Genomic DNA, 22,021 nt, shown 5'->3' with positions numbered 1-22,021 from the left:
TTGTGTCCTTAGATGCTCTAGTAATGACTCCACGAGATAATGTGTTGTACTTGAACTTTAGTGACCTTAGTCCTTTATTTGTTAACTCCAGAGTTAACAAATAAAAGACTAATTTATTTGTTAACTCTGGTGGCCTGCCTTTTATACTAAGCCAGGCACACCTGTACAGGTAACCTAAAAGTCTCCCACTGCTGTGCCCTCTAGTGGCACACCTTGTGATAGTACCAACAGTAGCCATGTAGGATACATGATATCACTCTCCCCTGAGCCTTTAGTGCAAATCGCCTCTGCATTGACTGTGCTCTGGGCTCAGCTCTATGTGGGCTCTATCTGGTTGACCCTTGGCAGGTCGTTTCAATCTAGGGTGAGTGGTTGGTGCAGTAGCGTGCTGGTGGTTGCTGTTTGTGTGTGTGTCCCTGACCCACTCCATTCTCCCCCGCACCCCTCCCCCCGCCCACATATAGGTTATGCTGGAGGCTCATTGCATTCATATACATTCAAGTTCAGGAAAACAGGTTTGCATTACATTTGTGGTTCTGTTCTGAGACAAGCACATTAGACTGGTGAGATACCTTATCGATGCAGAGAACACTGCTTAAGGACAGACAAGTTCCAGAGCTGCTGGGTGATGTCCCTGCAGTCTGATGGCGGCGCAGTGCCAGTGTTGGCAGTGGGAACTGGTTGGCTCGAGTTGCCTGCTCTTGGGTCTGTTGCCGTGGTCCCTAGCGTCGAGCCGGTTCACAGGTGCCTGTGACCTCACTGTCCTCCCTTTGCGCCCTGGGTCGCTGCTGCTTCCCAAGAAGCCATCGTCTAGCAGTGCACAAGGGACTCGCTGGCCTGGGCGTTGTTTCGTTTGGGATCCTGGCTGGTCCCGGTCCCCTTTGGGGGAACTGTGGCGGGTGACCCTTCGTTTACGGGTATGGCCTTGATGGCGATAGGGTCTGGGGACTGCGCTTTGGCCCAGTGTGCTCTTTCAGACTCGTGGCAGTTGGTGCCATCGGGTGCCTGAGAGGTGGAACCAATCAGGAGCAGGGTATCGATATCGGTGCCGTTGCCCTGCTGAGGTTGCTTGCTCTGCAGCTCGTGTGTGCTGACTGCTTGTGGCCACTCTCCATGGTGCATGACTCTGGTCCCCGGGATGCAGGCTACAGCATTGGATAGCTCGCTGGACCTGTGTGCTCCCGATGGATGTCTGCCCACTGCATTGGCTGCGTGCAATTGAAAACCTACATCACACAACTTTTCATTACTTATGCTGGACACTTTGTGGGTCATAGAAACATAGAAAATAGGTGCAGGAGCAGGCCATTCAGCCCTTCTAGCCTGCACCGCCATTCAATGAGTTCATGGCTGAACATGAAACATGAAACTGATTGCGATCCGATTGCGATCGCGTGACTTTTCCTCACTGGTTGCATGTGCACAACTTAGATCATCAACAACACATTCCATATGATTGCGTGACTTTTCCTCGCTGGTTGCATGTACACAATTCATATTATCACTTACACACTTTACATGATCAATTACATATTATGTCTCTGACTTACAGTTGCTATTACATTGCTTAGTGTGTGGAACTGTCCCTTTAATTGTAGTGGGTTGCAGGCCTCCTTTAAGAGAGTCTTACTTGCTTTACACCAATCCTCTTCTTCGTTTGGTGTCACCTGTAGCTCCATCAGCGCTGCACCTCGTGGTCTGGCCGCGGCCATCTTTTTCTTCAGCACCTCACCTTGTGGTTTGGGCGGCATCTTTCCTCCATCCACAATATCGACTGCGGTGATCCTCTTCCTCCCGGGTTCTGCCTCCGAAGCTGTGAAGTTGCCTCTGGATCCGATTTTCTCCGTGCGTTCGGGTCGTCTCAGCTGGATCATCTCCATGCAGTTGTGCCGAGCGGTCTGTGCCTCGGGTGCCATGCTGGTCTGCTCTCCAGTGCCGGGTCCACCCTCAGGTGAGGGCTTGCTTTGCCTCTGAACGCAGAGGATGTCGATCGCTGGAGGGGTGAAGTCTTCCCACTTCCAATGGATCGTCTCCATCCACCTTCTGCCGAGCAGTGTTGGTCCATCACCTGCAACAATCCACAGGGGTAACTTGTGCACCGCGCCATCATGGAGTACCTTTACATTCATGCTACCAACGACTGGGATGATTTCATCGGTGTAGTTGCGCAGCTTTGCTGAACTAGGACCAACTTGGGTTGTTCAGCTTGATTGTCCCATAGCCTCTCAAAGGCTTCTTGATTCATCACTGACTGGCTCGCCTCCGTGTCCACTTCCATGAAGACTGGAACGCCATCTATATCGACTTCCATCTTTAGCGGGGAACTCTCAATGGTGCAGTTAAACATGCTATGTACCTCCCCATGGGGCTGGGCTGCCTCTCTGCCTATCGATTCATAATCCGCGTTGGATTCATGGCCATCTGCAGACTCTTCATCGACACAGTGAGTCATATTTCTCTTACACATTTGCTGGAGGTGGCCCTTTGTACTGCAGCCTTTGCATACATAGTCTTTAAAGCGGCATTGGTGAGCCCTGTGATTCCCTCTTCAACACCAGCATGGTGCCACTCGATTAGCCCCCCTTGGCGGACTCGGTTAAGGGACTCGGGGGCCTATTCTCTCTTTCGTGAGAAGGTTCACACTCTACAGTCTAGCCTCTAAACGGCGGCACTCTGTGCATAGTACCTGCCGGGTTTGAGTCCTGAGGGTGAGTCATCTGCCTAGAGCTGCAGGTCAAGGTCATGAATGCCTGGCTCACAGAAATGGCCTTCTGCAGTGTGACTGGTATCCGCCGACAGTAGCTTATGAAGAAGGCCCTCATGGCCAATTCCAATGTCAAAACTGTCCCGCAGTGCTTGAGGCGGTTGCCGAACTTGCACGGTGCTGCCAGCCTCCTGAGGTCTGCAGCGTATTCCGCGATTTCCTGGCCTTTGGGCCGTCGGTGGGTATAGAATCAGTGTCTGGCTGTGAGGATGCTCTCCTTGGGTTTGAGTTGCTCATGGATCAGGGTTAAGAGCTCCTTGTAGATCTTGGTCGTTGTCTTCGCTGGTGCCAGCAAGTCCCTGACGAGGCCATAGACGGTGAGCCCTCAACCGGTTAGCAAGATAACTCTGTGCTTATCAGCCAATGTGGCCGGGTCGTCTCCTGCCAGGTCATTTGCTGTGAAGAAATGTTCGAGCCTCTCCACAAAGGCATCCCAATCATCACCATCAGCGAACTGCTGCAATGTACCAAGGGTAGCCATTTTCGCGTGAAGGTTCATAATCTCGCCGCCAATTGTTGTGTCCTTAGATGCTCTAGTAATGACTCCACAAGGCAATGTGTTGTACTTGAACTGTAGTGACCTTAGTCCTTTATTTGTTAACTCCAGAGTGAGGATCACACCTGGTGGCCTGCCTTTTATACTTGGCCACGCGCACCTGTACAGGTAACCTACAAGTCTCCCACTGCTGTGCCCTCTGGTGGCACACCTTGTGATAGTACCAACAGTAGCCATGTAGGATACATGATATATTTCATATGCCTTTCCTCGCTCTCTAAGATCCCATCGATCATCCTGGCAAGATCCATCCAACCCCTCCAACCCCCACCTAAAATCTTCCTACAGCCCTGGCTGGATCCCTGCTAACCACCACCCGTACTTCCAACTAACTGGTGCCTGCATTTCCCAATGATAAAACAAAAGAAAGATACAAAGAAAATTATAAAAGAGCGAAAAAAAACAGGATACAGAAAGAATTTCAATGCCACTCAAGGCTGCCCATTGTTTCCACTTTTATTTACCATAAACCCTGTGATTACAGATGATGGCAACTCATAACCAGAGTCTATGATTCTATGATTCTATGGCCTAGAAATTGGCCTCCTTTGCACCTCCCGTTATTGCCTCTGGGAGGGGGTGAGGGTGGCCATAACGGGGCGCTAACGACTTACTGACCGAGCGCGGCGGAAGAAACATCTCTCACTAAATTCCCATGAGGTTTGCGGCAGCGGTAAAGCCTAGCTCCATGATCTCCAGCGCTGCAACACTAACGCCCCTCCTACATGGTTTGTCGCTCCAAGGAAAGTGGTAGCATTTGATTTAGCACTTCACTTCCTTCCTGAAGCACTAACACCCAATTTAGAAAAATCTGGCACTAATTTTTCCAGATTTCAAAAGTTAGTACCCAAACAGGGCGATATCAAATTTCTCCCCTTATGAGTCCAGGGAATCGCTTTAGGAGAGGGCTGTTGCTGAAGATTTTTAAAACATCAAATTAATTTTTTTTCTTACTTTTCCTTTCTGTCTCTTTCTCCTCTCTCTCTCTTAATCTAATTTTTCTTTCCCTCTCATTACTTCTTTTTCTGTACCTGATTTGACATTGAATTCACCCACCCTTATTCACTCTCCTTCTCAGTTGTTCCTCTGTTTCTTTTTCATTCCTTAAATGTCATTGGTTAAGGACATAGGGACCGAAATTCAGGGTCTCAGAAAGACCCATTACTGCCCATTTGCGGCAACCATGCGTCGGAATCCTGTGGCCGCCGTTTTGTGGTCAGCTGGCCGACCTTACCCAAATTCAGGTCGGGGATTTTTCGGCCTGGACCCGATTCTGCTCCGATGCTTTCGACCGTTGCAAGCGCGTCATCATAATGCGCACTGCTGCTCTCCCTCACCTGAAAAATGCATCGACTGAAATTCATGTCGAAAAATCGTAGCCCCGACATGCGGTTCCCCCAACAGCTTTTCCTGTCGGTGCACCTTATCCAGAATGTGTGCGGCCTGGCAGCACGGCGGCCCTTCAAAGGAAGAGTCCACTGCCGTGGCCATCATGTATTTATCCCAATTGACCGGCATGATAGTGCCCCCGGGTTCGGCTGAGCCACCAACGGGCAGTCTGGTTCCCCCTCTTGGGTGCCAGGCCGCTAGCCTGGCTGAAACCCTCCTTGGTGGTCCAATGGCTGAAGATTTAAAATGCCCGATTCCCTCCCCTTTAACGGAGGGAAGGTTAGCATGAAACACAAAAAGTTAGTATGCAGGCACAGTGATCAGGAAGGCCAATGGAATCTTGGCCTTTATTGCAAAGGGGACGGAGTATAAAATCAAGGAAGTCTTGCTACAGTTATACAGGGTATTGGTAAGGCCACACGTAGAATACTGCATACAGTTTTGGTTTCCATATTTAAAAAAGGATATACTTGCTTTGGAGGCAGTTCAGAGAAGGTTCACTAAGTTGATTCCTCATAATTCAACCCCCTCAATGCTGGAAAGTTTGAGTAGGTTGGGCCTCTACTCATTGGAATTCAGAAGAATGAGAGGTGATCTTATCAAAACGTATAAGATTATGATGGGGCTTGACAAAGTGGATGCAGAAAGGATTTTCCACTGATAGGGGAGACTAGAACTAGAGGGCATAATCTTAGAATAAGGAGCCGCCCATTTAAAATTGAGATGGGGAGGAATTTCTTCTTTCAGAGGGTTGTAAATCTGTGGAATTCGCTGCCTCAGAGAGCTGTGGAAGCCGGGACATTGAATAAATTTAAGACAGAGATCGACAGCTTCTTAAACGATAAGGGATTAAGGGCTTATGGGGAGCGGGCAGGGAAGTGGACCTGAGTCCAAGATTGGATCAGCCATGATCGTATTAAATGGTGGAGCTGGCTCGAGGGGCCGTATGGCCTACTCCTGCTCCTATTTCTTATGTTCTTATGTTCTAATGTAGTGTGGTGACGCACACAAGCTATGACGTCATTACTACTTCACAGCTGATTGACAGCGGTGGAGTCCCAGTCCTGACCCAAATTCAGCCCCTCAGCCTGCCTTACTGTTGATCTCCCGTCCCCACTATGACGGACTTCTGTTGGGACTTTGAAAAAATTTCAAAGTCCTGAAAATCGATCATTTGGCCACATCATGGATCCCTGCGGTAAAAACAGAAAAAAACTCATAGGTGCGCCAGCTTTCTTGCGCTACTGACTTTCGGCCCCATAGAATGTTGGTCCCATCTTTCACCAAGGTCCCAAATACCCCATTGATCTTGCCGCGCCATTATCAGCTGGCACTGAAGTGTGAGGGAAAATGTCTAACTAACGGGACACGGTCCGAGATGCCCCACTCCAGAAAATTCTGGGCCAATGAATAGATAAAGTTCGCAAACAATAAGTGCATTATTGAAGAAAAATATTAAGATTGCTTCCTTCCTCAATGTAAATTCTTTGTCTTATTTTTTGTAAGCACCATCTTTAGAATTTTTGAAACATGAAAATTAAGCTTTAGGTCAGTTAATTGGACAAATCAATCACACTAAACAACTATTGTGGTAAAATCACAATTACACTGTGCAACTACTTTGCCCTCCTCTCCTGAATGAACTGACATTGGCTGAAATACGGTCCCAAAAGCACCATCAGCCATTTGGTACCACCCCCCATCAAGTGTGTCATGTGTCAGCTGGTTATTCAACCATAGGTGTCAGCTGTGGCTCAGTGGGTAGCACTCTTGCCTCTAAGTCAGAAGGTTGTGTGTTCAAATCTCACTCCCAGGACTTGAGCACAAAAATCTAGACTGATGCTCCAGTGCAGAGTTGAGAGAGTGCTGTACTGTTGGAGGTGCTGTCTTTCAGGTGAGATGTTAAACCAAAGCACTATTAAGTGGATGTAAAAGATCCCATGGCACTATTCCGAAGAAGAGCAGAGAACTTTTTGCAGTTCTGACGAAGGGTCATCAACCTGAAACATTAACCCTGTTTCTCTCACCACAGATACTGCCTGACCTGCTGAGTATTTCCAGCATTTTCTGTTTCTATATTAACTTTTTGACTTTATCTTTGCCCAGAGTTTATCTCACATCACAGATATTTCATACTTTGGGGCTCTCATATCATATTACCATAATGACAAGTATACCAAGAATAGAATTCTGCAACCCTTTTCAACATCACATTATTCTAAACACAAAGCAATTGATTACATCTTATATTTCAAAACCAACCTTTAGAATCCATTCTTCTGGGTCTGGTGAAATAACCATGACATTGTCATGCAGTGGTACTACATATAACCAAATTTAGATATAATAAAGTCCCTTAATAAAACTTTTTTTTACAGCTATAAAAAAGGGCCTAAATTTGCACCACCTATTAGCACCAGAGAGGGCCACTAACAGGATGCTAAGCACCTACCAACGCAGTGGTGCGCTGTCCTCACCTCCCAAAAACTTCAATGGAGCAATGGGCGAGGCGCTAAGACGTAGCGCTATGCACTCTAGCGCCAACCACATGCTGACATCATCGAGCGTGCAACGCCCCCTCAGCGCTGCAGCAGCAAAATTGAATTGCATTGCCTGCTTTACCGGCAGACGCTGTTCCCGACAGAGAAAGCAGTCAATACATTGGTGATCCCGGGGCGGTATCATCCAGAGAGCAAGGTAAGTTGTGAAATTTAATTTATTTAACTTCTATTTATTTATGGCAACAGTGGGGAATTGTGGGTGTAGATCATTGAAATTTTCACAAAATTTTTTTTCTCATCTTCAGGCGCCAGGATGCCAGCATTTTTGTGGCAAAAAATTGAGTAGTCCTCCTGCACTATCGCTCCATTGGCGCCCGAGGACGAGTGTGGAACGCTTCTCTTAGTACACCCACTCTCCTCTTTGGGGAAAACAACTGAATTGCGTACTTTGAGGCAGTAGGCACCGCCCGCCGCTAAAATTAGCGGCCAGGTGTGTTACCGTCTCAATGCGGGCGGCACCGAATTTCCACCTGTATTTTAATAAGGAATCGATTACAGACATAATGTGCCTCTTAAGAGACTGGCTGCAGAGCAGCTTTACCATATGTCTGGTAGTAGGTCACCTGCCAGTGCTGCTCTGTAGTTGGAGCTGAGACACATAGGTGAAGCAGAGAAGAAGGGAGTTTTGCTCTGCACCTAACTGTACTATACCTGACATGGGAATGCTTAATAGTGATATTGGAAGCCTTAAATGGAAAGTGTTTTATTCTCCAGCACTGATATTGCTCACTTTCATAATAACACAATTCACCAAAAACATAGAAGGCAAAACATTGAGCTGACACAAAGTTTGGTGTAGTATTGATGTGCTGACACAAGATGTCACTGACATAATTCGTAAATAATATATTGCCATATTTAGAAAGCTTGCTAAAGACATCTACTGACAGATCATCATTACTACATCAATTTTTAATGTCTTTGACTTCTTAAATTCAATATTGGATTCCTGAAAAATAACCAGGGGACTCTGAATTCTCTTCTAGTTCCTAGAATGCTTATTCTAATAGTGCTTCTGTCCCAAATGTCCACTCTTTACTATAGATCTTAACTCTTCCAAACACATGGAATGAATTTTGAATGACTTCTTTGTATTCAGTTTCTGTTCTTAAATCTTACAGTATCTGTAATTTGCTCTCAACTTAAATGATCACTACGTACAAAAGATCAATGCCCCTTATCCTTTTTAGGTGCAATCCCATTCACACTCGACTATTAAAAGTGAGGGTTGGCATTTTAAAACTGGTATCTGAAAACTCATAATAAGCACTAAGGGAAATGTAATAAGTAATTGACGTACTCTAATAAGGCCACAAATTGTGTAAATATACGTAAATTACCTGCCACCCACCTCCTGACAGACAGAAGCCAGGCAGGGGAGCAGTTAAAACGAAACAGGGGAACTACCTGATTCTTTCCCAACCCAATCTGACCAACTGCAATTTAATTGCAGTTGGCAATATAATCCATCAGCTGCCTTGACCCTTCCAGCGCCTCTGTGGTGTCAGCCAGCTTGTTCGACATTCAATCCTGGATGAGCCGCAATTTCATCCAGTTAAACATTGGGAAGCATGAACCCATTGGGGGAGATTTTAATGCCCTCCTTAAAACCTACCTCTTGACCAAGCTTTTGGTTACCTGTCCTAGGGCTGGATTTTCTTTTGGATTGCGCCTCTGTTAGCGCCCCAGAGGAGCATTAATGGGTCGTGAAATGCTTACCGCCCGGGCGGCCAGCTTCCCGCCAGGAAATTTGGTGCCGGTTTTGTGGCGGCGCTGAGTAGTATCGCCCGGGAGCATCGTGCCAGTGTGCAACACCCCCGATTTCGACAGCGATGCGATATTTGTTGGAAGCTGCACCCGTAGCGCCCCGTAGTGAGACTGCCAGAGAAAGCTGGCAGGGCGCTAAGGGAAGGAATGATTGAAAAAGGTAAGTAAATTGATATTTCTTTGGGGCTTTTTTTGCGATTCACCTTTATTTGGGGGGAATACTTTATCAGGAATGTTTTTGTGTTTTTTGTCTTGATTTTTTTTTTGCAAGGAGGCATCTCTTACGGCGCTCCAAAGCCGACTCTTCAGCAACGGCTTTTCAGTTGCTCACCCGGCTTAGCACCCTAAGAGAGGTGTGGAACATCTCCCTAAGCGCTCCACTCCACTCTCAGGGCGCAGCAACCAAATCTTTTGCCTGCCATCGCAAACCATTTTCCGGCACAAAATTTACTGACCCACTGCCATTATCATCCTAAGAAGCCTCCAACTAAAAATCCAGCCCATGATATCTCCTTCTTTGGCTCGGTGTCAATTTATTTGTCTGATTACGCTCCTGTGAGATGCTTCGGAACATGTTACAATGATAAAGGCGTTATATAAATGCAAATTTTTGTTGTTTTTGATTGGCTTGTATTCAGTTAATGGAACAGGTAAAACAATCAGTTTGGTTTTCTTTAGAGTGATTTCTGATTCCTTTTTTTCCAATTAAGAAATTCAGGTGAAGCTATTTCCTGTAGTATTATTTCTTTACATTTTTTAATGTTTAGTTGTTATTGTGTGATCATCCTCATCATCATAGGCGGTTCCTCGAAACGAGGATGACTTGCTTCCACGCCAAAAAAAGGACGAGTTCATAGGTGTTTCAATGAAGGACCTGAACTACATCCTGAAGGGTGGAAGAAACCTGTGCATGCATTTTTTTAACGTGGGGTGGCCGTTGCACACCTGCCACCACATGGGCTTGACAAAGCTAGGCCTTGGTCCAGTGGCAAGGATCACCCAAGACAACTGGAGACCAGCTCTGCTGCACGGACCTAGTGCGCACAGGTATCGCAGTGTGGGCTCAGGAGTGTGCTGGGCGACCAAATACTCAAATCAATCTGCCCCTGAATCCGGGAGTAGCTGGGCCCATTTTAACACACAAAAATCACGGCAACCACAGTGGATTCGTTTGTAAATTATTTTAAAAATGTAAAAATCACTTTATACAACTACAAGCGGCTCTCTATTGTATCTCACTGACACTTAAATAATGTTCTTAAAAATTGTTCATTTACTCTTTGGATCAGATACAAACTGGAACAGATTATTGCACAGTCCCTAAAGTGGAATAATTCATAATTGTAGAACAAAAGGGAGCCTTCAACCTCGGTTTCAACCCCTTTTAAATTAATTCAGTTTATTATTCACAAAAAAATGAATTATCAAAACACATTAAAATTCTGCAGTGTGTCCTATGGAGTTCCCCAAATTAAGTGAAAGTTTTGTTCAAAACAGAAATCTCTTCCTTCGCCGGCAGCTCTTTACTATCACCCTAGACTGGGCTGAACCAGGCCGGGCCATCCAGCTACAGATCTACTACGCAAGAGGACATCAGAGGTCAATTCTCACCGGCCATCAGATCACCTTGTGGAAGCTTAAATCAAAAGGCAGAGCAAAGTAACTCAATAGATTGGTGCCGCCCGCTCGCTTGTTGTCTCTCTGTGTCTCTATCTCACTCACATACATACACTACACGTTTGCGCTCAGCCCGTTGTGTGATAATCTACAGTCAGCACACATCTCATCCAGTGTTTTTATCAACAGCAGTAAAATGGTTTTATGTGTTCAATTGTTCCTTTAAACAGTTATTAAAACAAATATTTCTGTTCATTTATTTAATTGCCTTCATCTTACCTTTTCTGTTCTCCAGCTGTCACTTCAGACATTTCATAAGACCAGCTATTTCCATTTTGCTTCTTGATTTGGACTACCATCAAAGCCTCATATAATGCCATGTCATCAGGTGCAAAAATCAGAGGTATGTCCAATTTCCCTTTCGGGGGAAGTAATATATCTATTCAATTGAATAACAGATATAGCATTAGTATGTACTGTCAGAAAATCTTAAGCTTCAGAGACTAGAGATATGTAATTCACCTATAGTAATTTCAAATTTGACAAATCTAATTTTACATATTGGTTACTGTAAATGGCTTGGTAGAACAAGGTGCCAACTGATAAAGAAAGATGACACATTGTGTAGACAAATCAGTTGATATGCAATTTATTACTGGTGATAATAATAAATGTAAGATGATTTAATACACTCTATTAAATTTAACAAGCTATGCAAGTATTAAATTGTAAATTATCCTGATACTATGTGAGTAGAGGAGTTGCATAAAGGCATGAAATTGTAAATCTCTCCTACATGTTTACAATGATGTGGAATAGTTCAATATTCTTTTCATGTGTGCGTGCGCTGTATGGAAGGCAAAGAGGAGAAGAAGAGGATCTTGAAATATCCAGGTACAGTATGTTCAAGAACTATGCCAAGTGTTTGTCCTTCACTTAGGAACATAGGAACAGGAGTAGGTCATTGAGTCTCTCAAGCCTATTTCGCCATTCAACGAGATCATGGCTGATCTGCAACCTAATGCCATATACTCGCCTTTGGCCCTTATCCCTTAATACCTTCAGTTAACAAAAAGCTATCAATCTCCAATTTAAAATTAACAATTGACCTAGCATCCATTGCCATTTGCAGAAGAGAGTTCCAAAATTCTACCACCCTTTATGCCTAGAAGTGTTTCCTAATTTTACACCTGAAAGACATGGCTCTAATTTTTAGACTTTGCCCCTAGTCCTAGAATCCCCAATCAAAGGAAATAGTTGCTCTCTATCTACCCTATCTGCTCCCTTTAATATCTTGAAAACTTTGATCAGATTACTCATTAACCTTATAAATTCCAGGGAATACAGCTCTAATTTGTGTAATCTCTCCTCATAACTTTACCCTTGAATTCCAGGTATTATTCTGGTAAACCTACGCAGCACTCCCTCAAAGGCCAATATATCCTTACGAAGGTGTGATGCCCAGAACTGCTCACAGTACTCCAGGTGTGGTCCAACCAGGGTTTTGTATAGCTGCAGCATAACTTCTACCCCCTTGTATTCTACTCTTCTAGATATAAAGGCCAGCATTCCATTAGCCTTTTTTAATTATGTTCTGTATCTGTTCATGACATTTTAATTATCTACATACTGGATCCCCAAGTCTCTTTGGACCTCCACTATTTTTAGCTTTACACCATTTAGAAAGTACCCTGTTCTATCCTTTTAAGTCCAAAGTGGATGACCTCATATTTGCGTACAATAAAATCCATTTGCCACAATTTTGCTCAATCACTTAATCTGTCGATATCCCTTTGTAATTTTATGCTTCCATCTACACTGCCTACAATTCCACCTATCTTTGTGACAGCGGCAAAATTGGATATATGACTTTCTGTGCCATCATATAAATTGTAAATAAATACTGTGAATAGTTGAGGCCCCAACACAGATCTCTGCAGGACACCACTAGCCACATCCTGACAATTTGAGGACTGACCCATTATCCCCACTGCCTATCTCCTGCCGCTCAGCCAATTTCTTAACCAGGTCAATAATTTGCCCTCAATTTTGTGGGCTTCCTCCTTAGTTAACAATCTCTCATGTGGGACTTTATCAAATGCCTACTGGAAGTCCATATAAATAATATCTATAGACATTTCCCTGTTCACTACTTTAGTCACCTCCTCAAAAAATTCAATCAGATTTGTCAGGCTGACCTACCTTTTGCAAATCTATGTTGGCTCTCTCTGATCAACTGAAAATTTTCGAGGTGTTCGGTCATAATTATAATTATGGAGTTTAGCAATTTCCCAACACAGATGTTAGGCTAATTGGTCTATAATTTTCTGGTTTCCCTCTCTCGCCATTCTTAAATAGGAGAGTGACATGCACAATTTTCCAATCTAAAGGAATGGTTCCTGAATTGAAAGAACTTTGGAAGCTTATAGTTAGAGAATCAACAATGTGCTCACCTACATCCTTTAAAACCCTGGGATGGAAACCATCTGGTCCTGGATAGATTTTTAACCAATAAGGGAATTAAGGGTTACGGGGAGCGGGCGGGTAAGTGGAGCTGAGTCCATGGCCAGATCAGCCATGATCTTGTTGAATGGCGGAGCAGGCTCGAGGGGCTAGATGGCCTACTCCTGTTCCTAATTCTTATGTTCTTATGTTCTTATGTTCTGGGGATTTGTCTTTCTTTAGTGACGTTATTTTCTTCATAACGGTTATTTTTCATTGTGTTCATTTTATTGAGTCCCTGTCCTTGATTTCATATTAGTTTCCTTGGCATTTCTGGCATGCTAGCCTCTTCCTCTACTGTAAATACTGACCCATAGTAATTATTCAACATGTCCACCATTTCCTTATTATCACTGACAATATCACCACTTTCAATTTTTAACATTGTCCTGACGATCCTCTTTTTCCTAATATAATTGTAAAAACTGTTTAGGAGGGGAAATCGGGAGCACCGCATTTGGGGCGCTAACTTTTAAAAGTTTAAAAACTTAGCACCAGGCGATAATGGTTTCAAACTTCTAAAAAATTTAGCATTTGCGCTCCAGGAAGGAAGTGCAGTGCTAAATCAAGTGCTCCACTTCCTTCCTGGAACGCAAGAGGCTGCAGACAGGGCGGTAGGTGTGCTGTGTTGCACAATGGGCTGTGCAGTACTGCTGTGTTGGAAGGCTCCTTCCCTCCCTTAAAGGGAAGGGCCATCGCTGCAGGCTCTACAAAAGACTTACCTTTTCCTCGAAGGCAGCCGCGATCCGGCCCGATCAGCTCGATGCACTGCAGCAGAGTGCCGGGCTGATCAATCGTGGGCAAGAAACGAAAAAGAAAATCAAACAGAGGATTCAAATTTTTTACTACTTATCTTGGCCACTTCGCCTTTAAGCATCGCCCTCGAAACGCCTGGCCTCCCAATGAATGCCTCCTGCAGCTGCCGGTGTTTTCGCCTGGCGATGCTACAAGGGGCGGAACCCAAATTTGGGTCTGGGGCAATGCCGGGGGAATGCGCACAGTGATGACATCACGATCTCCGGGCAAAGGAAATCGAGTGATGCGCCATACCACCGCAAACCTCCTGACCTATATGACGGGAGTCGATCTTCTCACCGCGCCCGGTCGGTAAGTCATTGGCGTCTTGTTATCGACCCCCTGGAGGCAATATTGGGAGGCACTAAGGAGGCCAGTTTCTAGGCCCTTGTATTGGTTTTGGTACCCGTTGTAAGTTTCTCTTTGTTCTCCCTTTTTGTAGCTATTACTATTTGTTTTGTGACCCTTTGATATTCTTCCAGAATCATTAGTATAAGCATATCCCACAGAAAATACAGGATGAAAAGTTCTCAAGGATGGATGGTCGAAGGCAAATACTTTATACATTCTGCTTTCCATTGCACAAAACAGGCTTCAATCTCATTCACATCTACTACTTTAGGCTTTTGATTGCCCCTTACCCTAAATAAATGATCCACTATAGTACTGAGGTTAGGAAATAAGGAAAATCTTTGTTCTAACATAACTTAAACAATAGCATTCCATAAGATCCATTAGATATATTTAAGAGAATGTTAATTTAATACAATTTACATTCTCTCAGATCCATATGAGAGCTGCTGATTAAAATTCGCTTCCAATAATCTGAATGATAAGTTGTTACTTAGAATTTCAATCTGGAATAATTGTGACAATGAAAACATGCTGAATGTTGATGGTGTTATATCTGATGTAAAAGTATTTCTTATTGATAACAAACATCTTAAAAATCTTAATTGTTTGCTTATTTTTTCTTTATTTAACAGTTTCAGACTTTCTGTAATGGTCAAATACAGATGGCTAGAAATTCAAAAGCACCCATTTTTGGGGCAATTATAGGGGATTGCAAGTCTTGGAAGGGAGTTCATGGTTTTCATGGGAGCAATCGGGGGACCATCTTGGGTCTCAGGTGGGGTATTGTCGGTCTTGGGGGAGGTGAGTATCACGGGTCTTGGGGTGGCAGTCACGGGCCTCGTGGCAGGCGGGGTCAGTGGCTTGGGGAGCAATCGATGACCTGTGGGGGACAGCATAGAGGTCAAATCCAGGGATAAGTGACAGATCGGGGAGGGAGATCTAGGGTTGTGGATCCTGGGCTTGGAAGCCGGGGATCTTGGGGACGGGAGGGAGGGAGTTTATGGATCGCAAAGATGGGAGGAAATTTCTAGTATACAATTTCATAGGTGTCTGGACAATGGGTTGATTCCTACACCTGAACAAATAGGCCCGAGGCTCACCTGATATTGGACTCATTTAAATTACACTGGTGAACATCTCATAGGTGCCCCCTAGCAGCACACCGGTGAAGAGAAAGCAACAGCTTGCATTTATATAGGGCTGTTAACATAGTAAAATATCCCAATGTTCTTCACAGAAGCGTAATCCGACACAAATTGACATTGAGCCAAAGGTAAGAGACATAGGACAGGTAAAGAGATAGGTTTTAAGGAGCATTTAAAGGAGGAGAGAGCGATGGAGAGGCTTTTGGTAAAAAAAGAAACTCAGTTACACAAATACAGATTAAAACACAGAGCCATTGTTTAAGAGGGGATGGGGTTAGGGGTGGCGACTCCCAGATCAGTTGTTTCCTCCTGAGGAAAAGAGTGTTTGAAGATCAGGCCCTCAAAACTGCCACCAACCTCATGGTCTACAGGGCTGTAGTAATACCCGCCCTCCTGTATGGCTCAGAGACATGGACCATGTACAGTAGACACCTCAAGACACTGGAGAAATATCACCAAAGATGCCGCCGCAAGATCTTACAAATCTTCTGAGAGGCCAGACGCACCAACATTAGCATCCTTGACCAGACCAACATCCCTAGCATTGAAGCACTGACCACATTTGATCAGCTCCGCTGGGCAGGCCACATCGTTCGCATGCCAGACGCGAGACTCCCAAAGCAAGCGCTCTACTCGGAACTCCTTCACGGCAAATGAGCCAAAGGTGGGCAGAGGACACGTTACAGGGATACCCTCAAAGCCTCCCTGAAAAAGTGCAACATTCCAACTGACACCTGGGAGTCCCTGGCCAAAGACCACTCTAAGTAGAGGAAGTGCATCCGGGAGGGCGCTGAGCTCCTCGAGTCTCATCGCCGAGAGCATGCAGAAATCAAGTGCAGGCAGTGGAAAGAGCGTGCGGCAAACCTGTCCCACCCACCCTTTCCCTCAACGACTATCTGTCCCACCTGTGACAGGGACTGTGGCTCTCATATTGGACTGTTCAGCCACCTAAGGACTCATTTTAAGACTGGAAGCATGGATTCCTCAATGTCGAGGGACTACCTATGATGATATTTTCTCAGCCCTTCCCTGTTGGAGGCTTAGTTTTTGAGTGGCAGCCTGTCCAGCCAACGAGAATAAGCTTATTGGCCACTACTCCTGTGAAAATGGGGCTCACCTTGTGGGTTACTGCAGAAGATAAAGGTACGCGGAGTCAGAGGAAATGTATTAGCATGGATAGAGAATTGGCTGGCTAACAGAAAGCAGAGAGTCGGGATAAATGGGTCCTTTTCGGGTTGGAAATCGGTGGTTAGTGGTGTGCCACAGGGATCGGTGCTGGGACCACAACTGTTTACAATATACATAGATGACCTGGAAGAGGGGACAGAGTGTAGTGTAACAAAATTTGCAGATGACACAAAGATTAGTGGGAAAGCGAATTGTGTAGAGGACACAGAGAGGCTGCAAAGAGATTTAGATAGGTTAAGCGAATGGGCTAAGGTTTGGCAGATGGAATACAATGTCGGAAAGTGTGAGGTCATCCACCTTGGAAAAAAAAACAGTAGTTGAATGGGGAGAAATTACAACATGCTGCGGTGCAGAGGGACCTGGGGGTCCTTGTGCATGAAACTCTTTTTGGAGTTTACCTGCAAAACATAAAACGTTAAACGGTGAAAAATACAGTGACTTCGACGTGATTTGAACACGCAACCTTCTGATATGGAGTCAGACGCTCAACCATTGCACCACAAGGTCTACACCTTGTGCATGAATCCCAAAAAGTTAGTTTGCAGGTGCAGCAGGTAATCAGTAAGGCGAATGGAATGTTGGCCTTCATTGCGAGAGGGATGGAGTACAAAAGCAGGGAGGTCCTGCTGCAACTGTATAGGGTATTGGTGAGGCCGCACCTGGAGTACTGCGTGCAGTTTTGGTCACCTTACTTAAGGAAGGATATACTAGCTTTGGAGGGGGTACAGAGATGATTCACTAGGCTGATTCCGGAGATGAGGGAGTTACCTTATGATGATAGATTGAGTAGACTGGGTCTTTACTCGTTGGAGTTCAGAAGGATGAGGGGTGATCTTATAGAAACATTTAAAATAATGAAAGGGATAGACAAGATAGAGGCAGAGAGGTTGTTTCCACTGGTCGGGGAGACTAGAACTAGGGGGCACAGCCTCAAAATACGGGGAGCCAATTTAAAATCGAGTTGAGAAGGAATTTCTTCTCCCAGAGGGTTGTGAATCTGTGGAAGTCTCTGCCCAAGGAAGCAGTTGAGGCTAGCTCATTGAATGTATTCAAGTCACAGATAGATAGATTTTTAACCAATAAGGGAATTAAGGGTTACAGGGAGCGGGCGGGTAAGTGGAGCTGAGTCCACGGTCAGATCAGCCATGATCTTGTTGAATGGCGGAGCAGGCTCGAGGGGCTAGATGGCCTACTCCTGTTCCTAATTCTTATGTTCTTATGTCCAGGCCAAGTAAGCTGTCTAGACCACAAAGATTCAGCTAAGATTACTCCTTAGTAAAGCAGCACATGAGAAGAATACTCAAATAGGTCAGTAGATAAACCACTAATTCTGTCAATTTAGCTTACTTTGCACTTATCAATCTGTTCCACAAAGCCAGTTGTAAATCTGCTGTATAAATACATGGCTCTAAGCTCTATTCCCCAGCCTGGACACCCTGAGGTTTGGGGCAAGTGGACACCCCGAAGATGTGCCTGTAGAGTTAGAGTTAGATCAGCCATGATCTTATTGAATGGTGGAGCAGGCTCGAGGGGCCAGGTGGCCTACTCCTGCTCCTATTTCTTATTAGTGACCATTGCCCCGTGCTAATTAGGTGCCTTCCCCTGACCCCTCATACTCCATTGGGGTCAGCGCTGGAGGGCACCAGCAGGCCCAAAGTAACTACTGGGGTCACATCACTCAGCATTCAGGACCAGATTGTTTGTGGTATGGAAAAATGAGTCTGAGAAGAAAGGATTCTGTCGAATGATAACTGGTGCCTTACACAATTGTAGCATGCCAACACTTGAAGGCCTATGTGTGACAGAGCCACAGTCTTTGTTGCAATGGTTCTACTACCTAGTTCTCACCTGTAATGATTTCAAACTCTCAAAAGATGATTTTAACTCAAATACCTGTACTTCAAAGAAAATGAATTTGTATCATCTTTGAGCAAGCTGACTGGTCTGTGGAATAAGAAATTTAAAAAATCTATATGTAGAGAGAGAGAATAAGTTAGAGAGAAGCTATGTATCAAGGCTGGTTTCACTCATTTTTCTGAGGGAGGTTTTCAGTATGCGTTATTTTGTAAGATATATATGAAAAACATTACAGCAACATATTGTAGGTAATGTCCAGAATACAGTGAAGTTGAGAAGGCGTTATATAAGAGAGCACAGACATTGGGATTAGTGGTTGTCAATTAAAATAGGTTAAATATTTTGATATGAATTGTCGAATAGAAAACACAATGTGAAAAAATGTGATCTTCAAGAGAATGGGCAATTTTGCAACAGATGACAACAAAAGAGGGAAGTGGCAACAGTTCAGATTTTCTATCTTGTAGGACTGAGCGTAGACTTTCGGTTCCACAAAAAGAAAGAAAAAAAGTTAAGATGCGATCCCATGATGATTCAGTTGGCAGCAAATGTTTCAATATCACCATGAGGGACAATATCCAGAAATGAGATCATTTGTGGATGTAAATGCATATTAAAAAAAAATATTTTGCAGCAATACTCACAACTGTTGCCATAACATTTACTAGATCACTGCAAGCTTCTATGGCTTTTTAGAAGATTATGTCTCTATTTTTCTGAGGAAAGGGAGAGAGAATGCGAAAAAGAGTTGGACAATCAGAAGTACAGAGGAGACAACTAGAAAAGTATGTGAGCCATAATATTGTGTCATTCTCTAACACCCTCCCGCCCCCAAATCTACCTGAGGGCCATTACCGACATCACAGTCAGCCCACATTTGTGTGGAGAAAACTGGTGAACTGCTTTTGGATGCTCAAAAGGTGTGTGCTGCTCACCAGAATTATAGAGATGAGGCCTGAGGGTGAGGATCGATAATCTGCTCAGTGAACATAAGAACATAAGAATTAGGAACAGGAATAGGCCATCTAGCCCTTCGAGCCTGCTCCGCCATTCAACAAGATCATGGCTGATCTGGCCGTGGACTCAGCTCCACTTACCCGCCCGCTCCCCGTAACCCTTAATTCCCTTATTGGTTAAAAATCGATCTATCTGTGATTTGAATACATTCAATGAGCTAGCCTCAAATGCTTCCTTGGGCACAGATTCACAACCCTCTGGGAGAAGAAATTCCTTCTCAACTTGGTTTTTAATTGGCTCCCCCGTATTTTGAGGCTGTGCACCCTAGTTCTAGTCTCCCCGACCAGTGTAAACAACCTCTCTGCCTCTATCTTGTCTATCCATTTCATTATTTTAAATGATTCTATAAGATTCCCCCTCATCCTTCTGAACTCCAACGAGTAAAGACCCAGTCTACTCAATCTATCATCATAAGGTAACCCCCTCATCTCCAGAATCAGCCAAGTGAATCGTCTCTGTACCCCCTCCAAAGTTAGTATATCCTTGCTTAAGTAAGGTGACCAAAACTGCACGCAGTACTCCAGGTGCGGCCTCACCAATACCCTGTACAGTTGCAGCAGGACCTCCCTGCTTTTGTACTCCACCTCTCGCAATGAAGGCCAACATTCCATTCGCCTTCCTGATTACCTGCTGCACCTGCAAACTAACTTTTTGGGATTCATGCACAAGGACCCCCAGGTCCCTCTGCACCGCAGCATGTTGTAATTTCTCCCCATTCAAATAATATTCCCTTTTACTGTTTTTTTTTTCCAAGGTGGATGACCTCACACTTTCCGACATTGTATTCCATCTGCCAAACCTTAGCCCATTCGCTTAACCTATCTAAATCTCTTTGCAGCCTCTCTGTGTCCTCTACACAACCCGCTTTCCCACTAATCTTTGTGTCATCTGCAAATTTTGTTACACTACACTCTGTACCCTCTTCCAGGTCATCTATTGTAAACAGTTGTGGTCCCAGCACCGATCCCTGTGGCACACCACTAACCACCGATTTCCAACCCGAAAAGGACCCATTTATCCCAACTCTCTGCTTTCCGTTCGCCAGCCAATTCTCTATCCATGCTAATACATTTCCTCTGACTCCGCGTACCTTTATCTTCTGCAGTAACCTTTTGTGTGGCACCTTATCGAATGCCTTTTGGAAATCTAAATACACCGCATCCACCATGCTCGTTATATCCTCAAAGAATTCCAGTAAATTAGTTAAACATGATTTCCCCTTCATGAATCCATGTTGCGTCTGCTTGATTGCACTATTCCTATCGAGATGTCCTGCTATTTCTTCCTCAATGATAGTTTCAAGCATTTTCCCCACTACAGATGTTAAACTAACCGGCCTATAGTTACCTGCCTTTTGTCTGCCCCCTTTTCTAAACAGACGCGTTACATTAGCTGCTTTCCAATCCGCTGGTACCTCCCCAGAGTCCAGAGAATTTTGGTAGATTATAACGAATGCATCTGCTATAACTTCCGCCATCTCTTTTAATACCCTTGGATGCATTTCATCAGGACCAGGGGACTTGTCTACCTCGAGTCCCATTAGCCTATCCAGCACTACCCCCCTAGTGATAGTGATTGTCTCAAGGTCCTCCCTTCCCACATTCCTGTGACCAGCAATTTTTGGCATGGTTTTTGTGTCTTCCACTGTGAAGACCAAAGCAAAATAATTGTTTAAGGTCTCAGCCATTTCCACATTTCCCATTATTAAATCCCCTTTCTCATCTTCTAAGGGACCAACATTTACTGGGTTGGTGCTGTAGGTCAGGACAAAGAAGTTGCGAAGTGGTGCGAAGAGGTGCGAAGTTGAAATTCTGATCAATGTAATGGGACGGGAAGGGAGGGGAGGGGAATGGTGCCTGGTTAGAAATTCTGCTGAGGGTGTACAGCCTCAAGGGGATTGTGGCTAAGAAGTACCACCAGCGCTATCTCCGCAAGGTCCTGCAAATCCATTGGGAGGATAGACGCACCAACATCAGTGTTCTCGCTTAGGACAACATCACCAGCATCGAGGCACTGACCACACTCAACCAGCTCTGTTGGGTGGGCCACATCGTCCGCATGCCCGGCACGAGACTCGCTAAGCAAATGCTCTACTCGGAGCTCCTACATGGCAAGCGAGCCCCAGGTGGGCGGAGGAAATGCTTCAAGGACGCCCTCAAAGCCTCCTTGATAAAATGTAACATCCTCACCAGCATCTGGGAATCCCAAGATCGGCCAAAGTGGAGGAAGAGCATCCGGGAGGGCACTGAGCACCTCGGGTCTCGTTGCCGAGAGCATGCAGAAACCAAGCGCAGGCAGCGGAAGGAGCGTGCGGCAAACCAGGCTCCCCACCCACCCTTTCCTTCAACGACTGTTTGCCCCACCTGTTACAGAGACTGTAATTCCCATATTGGACTGTATATCCACCTGAGAACTCACTTTTAGAGTGGAAGCAAGTCTTCCTTGATTTCGAGGGACTGCCTATGATGATGATGATGGTTTGTGGTGGATGAAACTGGAGGGAACTACT

The 22,021-nt window shown here is 44.9% G+C and overlaps 1 protein-coding gene across 5 annotated transcripts in view; it reads right to left on the bottom strand.

Annotated features, from left to right (window-relative positions):
• Window positions 1-22,021, bottom strand: part of LOC139276009 (cilia- and flagella-associated protein 47-like) — a 1,107,008-nt gene that overhangs the window by 128,288 nt on the left and 956,699 nt on the right. For all 5 annotated transcript variants that reach the window (XM_070893331.1, XM_070893333.1, XM_070893335.1 and 2 more), the window contains one exon: window positions 10,934-11,093. In XM_070893331.1, the coding sequence (XP_070749432.1) occupies window positions 10,934-11,093 (160 nt within the window). The remainder of the gene's footprint in view (window positions 1-10,933; window positions 11,094-22,021) is intronic.

This window comes from Pristiophorus japonicus, chromosome 11 (assembly GCF_044704955.1).
Source record: "Pristiophorus japonicus isolate sPriJap1 chromosome 11, sPriJap1.hap1, whole genome shotgun sequence".
In the NCBI taxonomy this organism is placed as follows: domain Eukaryota; kingdom Metazoa; phylum Chordata; class Chondrichthyes; family Pristiophoridae; genus Pristiophorus; species Pristiophorus japonicus.
This window is presented reverse-complemented; position numbering and strand designations above follow the sequence as displayed.